Genomic DNA, 12,040 nt, shown 5'->3' with positions numbered 1-12,040 from the left:
GTAGTACAGGTAAACTCGCATGCGAGCGTTCGGTCTTTCGTCGATCTTGCAACGGTACTCTTTTAGCGAATCCTAATCCGCGAAATGCCACTTTCGAAAGACGTATCGCGCGCGCGCGCGGAGGGAAGAGTTGACGTAAAATAGCCGTGCTTTCACGGTCTCCTCTCGGTGAATGGATATCGGATTGGCGAGCCGGGACGAGTAATATATCTCGAGGAGTTTTTGCGACATTTAATTTCTCGCGGAGGATCGTTAACGATCCTCGGATGCGATCTCCCAGGTGAAATTAAATTTTCGAAATTAGACGTAAAGACTCGAAATGAAAGGATGAGGTTTCAAATCACTTTCGATTAAATTCATTCATTTTTTTTTCTCTACACAATCTGTACTTCAGCTATAAGCTTGCTTATTTCATCTTTTCCCCAGCAATTATAGTTTAGTTTCTATTTCATCCCTCGAGTATAATTGAATGAAAATCACTCGTTGGAGAAAAACCGGTATTAATGAACAAGATAGAAGGATGTTGGATGTTTCCACAGCCAAGAGCGAGGTATTTTCGCAGCGAGAACGTATACCGTTTGAATTATTTGCGATTCAAGCGACGGACGACGGCCGTTTTCTCGACCCTCTTCGAATCTAGTTTCGTGCCTAAACGAGGCGTCGTGCCAAGATCGTTGACTCGCGCCTAACTGTACACGCGTTATATGCTCTTCGCTCTTCATTCCGGAAGAGGAGTCTTCAGCGTCGGTGGCGATGCCGAGCAATCGTCGCGATGGACCTTCCTCGTACCTTTTTTTCGACGCGAGTGATACCAGGAGGCAGAGATAAAAGCCACCGGACCGGTCGTTGACTGGTTTCTTTAAATTTTTCGCGCGTTCACTCGTGACCTCGATTTTCGATGCTGGATTTTCGATGACGCGGTGTGTAAAAATGTGATAAAATTATTCGCGAAAATGCCACGTGATGAAATTTCAGGATATCTGACGGATAGGTCGTCTTCGAGAATTGTTAGATTGACTTCGGGATTTATTTGAATATAATATATTTTAGAATCATTAAACTTTAGTATGTTTTAATAACAGATTCTTTAATTACCTTAAAGTCGCTTTTCTATGAAAATAACGAGATATTAATGATTTTCGAATTATATTATTTTGAAAAAAGTGGTTTCTTTTGTAAATTAAATTTTGGAAATTTAAATGGAGAGATGACAAAATTATATTTTTTTTTCAATAACTTTTACATGAAGTTTATTTTAACATAGAATTTATTTTTTTTTGGAGCTTGATAAGCATAAATATACGATGCGAAAACTTGCTATAAATAATGATTATTCCATCAACGTTTTCATTTTAAAAATATCGATCACTAAAATTTCAAGGATTTTATTATTAAAAAGCAATCAATAATTTTGAACCTATATAATCTAATTTTATATAATCGAGAGATAAATGTGGAATATATTTTTGAAATGACTTATTGTAAGTTCCTTAAATGTTAATAATACAGAATAAATAAGATCATTCCATCAATGTTTTCATTTAAAAAATATCGATCATTAAAATTTCAAGGATTTTGTTATTAAAAAGTAATCAATAATTTTGAACCTATATAACCTATATCTAATTCTATATAATCGAGAGATAAATGTGGAACATATTTTTGATATGACTTATTGTCAGTTCCTTGAATGTTAATAATACAGAATAAATAAGATTATGTTAAACAATATTATAGAAATTAGTGGAATTTTAATTTTTTTTGGAGCTTAATTGCAAAACATAAATATATACGATGCGAAAAATTGCAGTAAATCATCCTCTTAATGTTCATTAAGGAGCCATTGATTCCATTAAGATGATTTTGTTATTAAAAATCAATCAATAATTTTGAACCTATATAATCTAATTGTATATAATTGAGAGATAAATGTGGAATATATTTTTGATATGACTTATTGTCAGTTCGTTGAATATTAATAATGTAGAATAAAAAAAATTATGTTAAATAATATTATGTAATTATGAATTATTTATTAATTATGAATATAATTATATTTATTAATTTATTAATTATGAATTATATTTATTATGTTATTATGTTAAATAATATTCTGAAATTAGTGAAATTAGAATTTTTTTGGAGCTTGGTTGTAAAACATAAATTATATGATGCGAAAAATTGCCGTAAATCATCCTCTCAATGTTCATTAAGAAACAATTGATACCATTACGAAGATTTTGTTATTAAAAACAATCAATAATTTTTGAAATATCTCATGTAATCAGAAAATAAATATGAAATATATATTTGATATAATTTATAGTCAATTCATTAAATATTAATAACACAGAATAAATAAGATTATGTAAAATAATATAAAAATTAGTGAATATAAGAATAAATTTCCTTATAATTATAAGATATTCGAATTTTTATTTCTAAAATGCGTTCACGGGATTTTATTACGAATTTCACGATCATTTTTCGTCATTTTGGAAAGTCATTTTATTATGTCGATTAGCGATAAATTTTTATTATATGTCGGCCAGCGATTAAATTTGTCTTCAGTGCGAAGATAAACTTAATCACGTGCGTCTAATAAATCGAAGCCACCGGAAACGAGTCGCCGGAAGAAAACGGCACCGAAACCGATAAGGTGTTGTCGGTCGGCAAACGGTATTGCACGAGCGACGTATCGATCATTTCGATTGTTTTCCGGCCGAACGACACGAGAAACACAAAAGAAGAGAGTTTTCTCTCCACCCGAACAATTTCCTCGCTTTGATATCGCACGAATCGATAGAATCGATTCTCACCGATTCGGCCTCGATACGCTCGAACCTTTTCTTGTCGTCTCCTCTGGTCCCACGATCCCATCGAACAAATACACATATCGGCACGAGTGCATTTTTGTTTACGCGAACCCGGTGAGAAGAAAGCATTGTCTCCGTACTTTCAACATCCATCATCATCCGATCGTTTATCTTGTTTGAATTGGATCGTCTATTCTGAATACGATCGTTAAGTCTGGTATCTCGTTTATGACTAATTAATAAGGATCTACTAGTTTACCTTATCACGTGCGTCAAAATATTTATCACAAAATAAATACCGATATGTGGAATAATGAGATTACTGGAATTGTGCGACATGTGTTGATCTTTTCTCATTTAATTTTATAATTATTTATATTTTAACTTTTTTTTTAATCAATAATCTTGCAATTTTAATCTGATATTGTCTTGATTAATTAATTAAAAATCTTGTTTCGAAATTTAAAGATCTAAATTTTTAATTAGTTATTAAGACAAAGATTAAGATTGTCAAAATTATTGGTTTAAAAAAAAAGTTAAAATATATATATTTGTAAATTAGAGAAAAATCATACTATATTATATAAACTTAAAAATTTTGTTTAATAAATGAAAACGCTTACATTAATAAATTTTGAAATATTTAATGCAATAAATAAAATAATATAAAATTATATAAAATTATTTAGCTATAAAAAACTTTGTGTAAATGCATTAATTGTAATTCTTCTTTTATAATTTTTCTTCGTTGTGTAATTCTTCTTTTGTAATTTTCTTCGTCTGTGTAATTCTTCTTTTGTAATTTTTTAGTATGTGTGTGAGCTGCTTCTACATCTAATATTACTGCAACTGCTTTAAATTTAGATAACATATATATATATATATATATATATATATATATATATATGTATCTATACACGAAAAATAAACGAATGACTAATAAATACTAATTACTTTAAATTATTATGTGTTATAAAGATTATATTTTATTATTATATATATATATATATATATATATATATATATATTATTTTAAACAATTATTCAGCATTAATTATATTAAAAATTGATTTAATAAAATCGAGACATGGCAATACAAGATTTTTACTTTTACAAAAAATCAAAATCCAAATAAGATTTAGGTTTTAGAGAATTTTCAATATTAATACAATATATATTTTTATAAATATAGTCTAGAGTTTTATGCAACCCTAATGATTACTCCAATGTATCAAACTAATAAAAACGAAGCGATTTATTTAGCCATCGGGATACTATTGCTACATATCGAGTAAGAAAATAATCGAATTTATTTATAATCTTAACATTTTCTCATTTCGGGTAATTTTGAGAAAGCAATTTTACCTGTCATCCGCAATTTTTAGCAAATAAATTTCAAGTACACATTTTTACATCACATATTTAGATAAATATTTATCTCAAATTCTTATCTATCATGATATCAGTGCATGTTTCTCATCTTATTTATAATATATTATTTGCTCAATAAATCAATTTTGATTGGTTCTATCCCATGAAACGAATCTATCTCTTGTAACACACGACATCGACATACTTCCCTCGCGAATTTATCTCGAATTTTACGAACGCTATCCGCTTGATTCGCCGCTTCCTCTTCACGACTGGTTCACTATTGTGCGGATAACAATGGATTTTATACGAGCCCTCTAATGTATGCACGACCCGCATCTACTATAGTCGGTGCTTCACCATGTTTTCACTTTATAACGCAGCGTTTTCCCTTCCCGTTCGAAGAATGCGCAATCTGAAACTTCCGGGAGAACTGGAATCACTCGTACCGGATTTACGAAAAGAATCCACACACACACATACATACATTTTTTTTAACCTTCAATTACTGTCGCGAATCAAATTCTGCGTAGCGACTTTTAGAAAGTTATAAGAAATCTTAATTTCGCGACTAATATCGTAGAAAGCAGCGCGTAATATAATTAAGATTTTGAAAATCCATCCTGGGATGTGCGAGTGTAAAAAAATTACTTTAGATATTTCAAGTAATTAATATTTATTAATTATATTCAATTTATATAATAATTAATATTTATTATTTATTAATTTATAATAATAATTTATATTTATTAATTATATTATTAATTTATATTTAGTTTATATTTATATAAATTATTTGATTTATAATAATAATTTATATTTATATTTATATTTATAAGTAAAAAAATGAACCGTACTTTGTATTCCATAAATTTCTCGTTAAAGCGTCATTTAAAATTAGCTCTTACGTTACATCACTCTACATTTCCTACCTGCGTTCTTCACGTAATACATCACGCGTGTACACTTACGCACATATTACGTATGGTATTAAATTTATTTTTGCTTACCCAGATCAATTGTACAATTCGATCGTACGCAACGCATCTTCGTAACGCTGACGCTCGCATAATAATTTCTAATTATTATGAGCATTGCGTAGTCATCGAAGCATGCAAAAGTCGATTTCGCGATCTGCGTGACGTAAAAAAATGACATCACATTATGCGTGTCGACATTGTTCCGAATTATAGGGTTCTCGCATACGTGCGTTCGAGAAAACAATAGAATCTATGAAACGTTGTTTATATTAATTTCGTGTGAATTTTGAGATTTTAAACACTTAACTTTAATCCAATTATTCCTCTTTCCTTCAAAGAGATAGAATTTAAAGAGATAAAATTTCGAGAGAAATAAAGAAACACATAATCTGTAATTATTAAAACGGATATCGAAGGAATTGACTCTTAGAGAGCAAATTTAGATCGACAATTTTAATACCTTAATTAATTTCAACCTAGATTCATATCGGAATCCACTTAATCATGCATATACTTCCTGATGAAGAGCAAACCTATTATATGAAATTAAGCTGTAATGAAATTAATTGCACCGATTATGGATTTAATTACATTTATTCTATAATCGTGTATCATAGCATTGGATCACACGCGACTGCATTCGATTATGTATCATTACGTAGTTGCATGTTATTTTTAACTAGATTTACTATCTATACGAAGCTATGAATGCCCATTTTCCGTATATTATTGCTCTAAAACTTCTCTCTATACGTTACTGATCGCTAATAGAGGACATGCGTCATTATTGTAGAAAGTCTCTAATAGGAAAGGCGTTCCAAGCCATAAAACGTTATGATACGAAATCACGCATGATGCAAAGTAGAGTCTTATCATATCCTTGTGCATAACTGAAACATGTGCGTGATATCTTTTTCATCGAAACTTCCAAATGTCAGATTTAATTATAACTTAAATTAATATATAATCTTTTAAAAAAATAATACTACTTAAAAAGAAGTATTATTTTCTGATTACTATTTACTGCATACATTTTTAGCTTGAAAAAATTTTTATTTTTTTCTACAAAAGCCTTTACATTTGAAAGAAAAAACATTTTTGAAATCATTACGAATTAAAATTATTATGAATAAAAATGAATTTATATTTTTAGCTTCAAAAAATTTTTATTTTTTTCTATACAAAAGTCTTTACATTTTCAAGAAAAGACATTTTTGAAATCATTACGAATTAAAATTATTATCTTGAAACTATTATGAATAAAAACTATTATGAATTTATACTCATATTTGACCAACTTTCGAGAAGAAACACCGATTCTTTTCCCTCGATCAACTCGAGTAAGGCCTGTGTTTGTAAGATATTAACACGATGGATCGATCGGCACGTCGACTATTTCAAAACGATCACGATCGCAACGGTCCACTTACGAGGTGCTCTGAAAAAAAATTACCCAGCAATCCTCGAACCAGGGAAGTCTTGTCGTCCATTAAGTAATTTAAAATGAGGATTCTTCGCGGTTGAAATCGATAAAAAAGCTTCGCGTAGATTGCTTTTGCTCGAAGATAGAATTTCATATTCATTATCTTTTTTCTCATTGTGTTGTTATTTAAGTACCTCGTTCGAAGTAGTGTCTGGAAAATAGCGCGATTGATCGTACGACATGCCTTTTTTTCTATTATAACCAGCTAAGTATCCGATACTCGGAAAATTAATGAGTATAAGTATATTAATCGAAAATGATATCAATTAATTTTTTTTAATGATTTTCTATTCGACAAACTCTTATTCGTTTTTATTCGTTATTTCGAAATAATATTGCTTTTTATTTTTTTGAAGATTTTGAGCTAAAAAATAGATAATTTTAATATAATAATAATTTTAATATTTTAAACATCTCTTCGCATTTTTTATTTTATTTTTTTGGAGTGATTTTAACAGATAAAAAGAAAGTATTTCCTACATTTTATTCATACGACATAGGTATACATTGTTCACGCAAACGCATGATGCTGAATTATGCACGGTAACGGATTCTAGGATGAGAAAGCGTCGCGATGCACTGCACCGGAGCTATCGAGAGAAAATGCACCTTTCTCCAAAGATTGTATGCGTTAGTGCGGCCGATTATAAACTGTTAACCTATTACGTGGGATCGGATAACCTACGACATTACGATATCGTAATGTAGAAAGTTTCGTAAAGGCCGCGTACAAGAAGTGTCACTGAACGTCGAACCCGGGGGAATTTGTCGATCTCTCGAAGTGCAAATGCTGTCGCAAATATTGCTCAAAGACGACAAGAAAATTGCGCCTCAGCATTTTTTACGATTTCATTATTTAATATATTTAATATATATTAATTATATTTAATATATTTAATATATTATATACATTTATCCTATCATGTATTATGAAAATAATAAAGCAAATAATTACATACGAAGTAAAGAGACTTAACACTGTCTTTATTTTAGCATTCTCTTTTTTCCTGAATTATTTCATAAATATTGATAGCAGAAAAAAATGTTGGTTTTAATTAACACGCATTTATTTTAAAATCCTTTTTGAAATAACACACAAGTTTAGAAAGAGAAAGTCGTACACTAAGAAAATAAATGTTGAACCAACAACATCAGTGAAAAATAATGTTGAAAAATAATGTTGAAAAATAATGTTGAACTAACAACATCAGTGTAATTGCAATTTATTTTATTAATTCAATAACATTTTCAATCAAATTAATACACCATGTATTGATTTGATTAATAATGTTATTGAAAATTAATAAAATAAATTCCAATTACACTGATGTTGTTATCTCAACATTACTTTTTTTTCAGTGTAGGATTTTTATTAAACTATACGAATATTTAATGACTAAATTTATTTTGGAATTTTTATCTTACCTGTCGGTGGTCTCTCTTTGGGGTAACATATCCTGAATAGACCCTGAGTCCTCGTGTAATAATAATATTTCGTGTTCATCTGCTCTATCAAGTGGCTCTGCTCGGCATGCTTGCTCGCGTATTGCTGTAACAGGTAGAAGAGTATTCGTTAAATGGACAGGGCCACCCCAAGGGTCGCAAAAAAAGACGTTGATTTGAAGTTGCGAAACGCCATGTTATTAGCGATGATAAAGTGAAAGGGCAAGAACAAAATCGCGGCGAATAATTTACCTCGATGGAGAGAGCTACTACTGCACTGCATACGTATATATTTTCGAGATGCAGATGAAGTACGCACTCTTCCTTTCGCGAAAATGTTATTATCGTTAGAAAGTAAGAATATCGTGTACTCTCGCGATATAACATCTGTCAGAATCTCTCTCGTATTTTTAGTGAAAGGGACGCGATGCTCATTTAACTACATTTTACTACGGTCAACTCGGACGGCTAAAAACTGATTACAAGCGACTACTTTCTGTTGTGCGTGTCGAATTTTAAATTCAACTTTGTTCAATTTACCGACACGAAACTTCATTTTGATGACTACATTTATTGTTAGCTAGAAAAAGATGTATAATAGTGATAGAAAAAAAATTTACAATATCAATTATTATATCATAAATTGTATTATAAATTATTATATACAGGATGTCCCAGACTCAACGAATCAGACGTTAATAGCGGATTCCTGAGATCATTTGGAGACGAAAATTCTAATACCAAAATGTCGAGGAAGACTTCATAAAAATGTTCAAACTACCGACTACTGTCGCATCGAAGACACAATCGCACTCACTGCAGAATTCTATTTTTTATGTTATATTGATCTCTATCGATATCGATATTATCGTGCTGTACGCAGGCCTCTTGATGTTATGTCTCTGAGCACAGGAGAATGTAACGCGCCGATTGGTCATCTTTAATCTCTTGTAGCGTCGAAACTACATCTTCCTCAACATTTTGGTATTAAGATTTTCGTTTCCAAATGACCTCAGGAATCTACCATTAATGGCTGATTCGTTGAGTCTGGGACACCCTGTATTAATAATAAATGAAATTCATAATGTATATATTTCTTGAATTTTTTTTCTGTCAATTCAAGACTGATTATCAATAATTATCAAGAAATCGATGTAATCGTACAAATTATTGTAACACTCGCACAAATTTCTAGTCGCGGTGAAGAATTACCGATTTGTGGGTACGATAGATGAAATTACGAGGAAACGATTTCATCCTGGCATCGATATTTTGCGATGAGCTCGCCCATGAAATCTATATAAAAACCATAGAGAACGTCTATTCATGCGTGTCGATGCAAGTTCCGCATACTTTTTTATGTTCATGGATGTATTTCGCATACCGCCCTCGAAACTTGGTGCAATTTTAGATCATGCAGCGGACACGCATGTATCGATCTCCTCCCCCGGCCGCTCCAGTGGTCACTCAACGATATAATCTCGGATTGTCAGTGCCGGCGATCGTTACGATCTATTTTCTAGAAAGTCCCTCTTCGATTTCCCGATTCAACGTCTGGTAGAAAGTATAATAATACACCGCGGGAAATCTTGAACGCATGAATCGCGATCGTCGACGACGGAAAGAAACGTTTTCCGCGCGCGCTCGTTCTCCTTTTTGCATACACAAGTCGCTTCCCACGAGACATTTCGCTCTGGATCCACCGCCGATCGCTGATAAAAGGCGAAAGAAGGAGTTTCCCTTCAAAACTCGATTTGTTTTCGCGGAGGATATTAATATCCTCGCATTTCTCCCTTCCATTAATTCTTTTCACAATTTCTCCTTAAGCGATTTATTTATGTCTTTTATGAAACTTAGTTTACGATCAGACTCTCTCTTACTTTCTCATCTTTTGTTAATTATTCAAAAATTATTATCTTTTGTTAATTACTTAAAACTTATTATTTAGAGAATTTGAAATGTAATGCAAATATATAAATAATAAAATATATAAATATAAATATATAAATATAAAATATATAAATCGTTACATTGTCATTTATTATTTTCAAAACTTGGATGATAGATGTAATTGTTTTTTTTTAATTATTTAAAAATTATTAATGAAAAATTTGAGAAAAATCAAGGTACAAATCGTTATCATATAATTTGGAATTTTATCGTTTTCGAAACTTGGACTGTAGATGAAACATACAACTGCTTTGTGCGAGAAATACATTCTTGCTGCGTTTGTCAACAACAATGGTGATCGATGATGTTTGAGAAATTCCATCGCCTACGTTCTTCTTCGATTACCAACTAATAGTCGTACGAGTATGTATACTGCTGATGTAAACTTCAGCAGGTTAACCTTGACGAACACCCATGCGTTCCGAATAGGTCTTTTGAAAGAATGCGCAAGGTGAACGATGCCGCATATTCGCCCCCTCCCAGAATGTTTTCGTTTCATTGATACAAAAATAAAACAGTGTTTTATTATAAAATAGTGTTTAAAATATAATAAAGCGAATAACAAAATCTGATATCAATATTGTCGACGTAAAAAAAAGAGAGAAAAAAGAAAATTTAACATACATTATTTATAATTAATTGCACTTGCACAATCGTCTAGTTGTTACAATAATTATTTTATTTTGCGAATGTGAAGTCGTGATACAAATATAATAACATTGCAAAAAGATAATGCTGTGAAATCTGTTATTTAAAATACACGTATTGAGATTAAAAAAAGAATTCATTGAAATAAAATCATAAAAAATTATCCGACACAATGGGAGATTTTGCGAAATTAATATTAAAATAAAAACATGAGAAATTAATTTATAATATATATAATATTAAATAATTAATTATAATTAATAAATTCGAAATATTAATATTATATATAATAAATAATCATATATAATATTAATATTTAATTAATCATATTAATATTAATATTTAATTTTATTAATTATATAATATTAATATTTAATTAATAAATTTATAATTTATAATATTAATATTTAATTAATTTTAATAATTATAATAATTTTATTAATTATATAATATTAATATTTAATTAATTATAATTAATAAATTCGAAATATTAATATTATATATAATAAATAATTATATATAATATTAATATTTCGATGAAATATGCAGTATTGTTCGAGGAGGGAGTGTATTCTTCGCGCGAAAATTTCTACGAGCAACAAGTGTTGTCTGAAGATGCGATACAATGAATTTTCTCGCGATGGTACATATCAAGAGTTATCATCATCATTTGTCGAGAAAAGGGAAAAAAGGAGAATACCGACGAAATCTCCCGAGTCTTGTCTAGGCCACGCCATTCTGCTTTCACGTTGTTATTTCGCCATTGCTCGCCTCAAGCGCGGGAACATCGTCAAGCCCGGCTGATTTCTTTGACATAGAAAGGAAAACCCGGCGTGAAGCTCAATGAAGATAATTGTATTATCGATAACAGAATGGGAAATCGTACATCTCTCTGCTTTGGAAATTATTTATCAACGCACCTCGTGCATTGAAATTTTATTGAAAACATCGATTTTACAACATTTCTCGTATGCTTCTTTTTACAATTTTATTGCAACTAATCTCAATGAATGCATCATCAATTTCGAATTCATCGCATTGATTATGCAATATTACATATTTCTACTACATTTTGCAATCGCAGAGTGATAATCGTAGCAGCTAGAAAATTATGCAAAATATTTACGAGTGCTTGCGAAGACAGAATTGATAGCTTTCACCTGTATCTTGTCGTTTTCCATATTAAAAGAATTTTTATCGAGAGACGTAATTTGAGAATAAATATTATTTTATCAATTCCGGATAAAATTGATCAACGTTGAATTATAAATTATAATATATTTATTATCATTTCGATTACGAATTTATTTATATTAGAATGGCTTAAGGAGATCAAGTGCCTTGCCTTG

At 30.3% G+C, this 12,040-nt stretch overlaps 1 protein-coding gene across 2 annotated transcripts in view; it reads right to left on the bottom strand.

The window, feature by feature from the left end:
* Positions 1 to 12,040, bottom strand: part of LOC105255203 — a 34,996-nt gene that overhangs the window by 11,539 nt on the left and 11,417 nt on the right. For both annotated transcript variants that reach the window (XM_011264337.3, XM_011264336.3), the window contains exon 2: positions 8,076 to 8,199. In XM_011264337.3, coding sequence (XP_011262639.1) covers positions 8,076 to 8,199 — 124 coding nt within the window. The remainder of the gene's footprint in view (positions 1 to 8,075; positions 8,200 to 12,040) is intronic.

Source organism: Camponotus floridanus, unplaced genomic scaffold (assembly GCF_003227725.1).
Source record: "Camponotus floridanus strain SB8 unplaced genomic scaffold, Cflo_v7.5 scaffold36, whole genome shotgun sequence".
NCBI classification, from domain to species: Eukaryota; Metazoa; Arthropoda; class Insecta; order Hymenoptera; family Formicidae; genus Camponotus; species Camponotus floridanus.
Note: the sequence above shows the minus strand (reverse complement) of the source record. Positions and strands in the feature narration are given on the sequence as shown.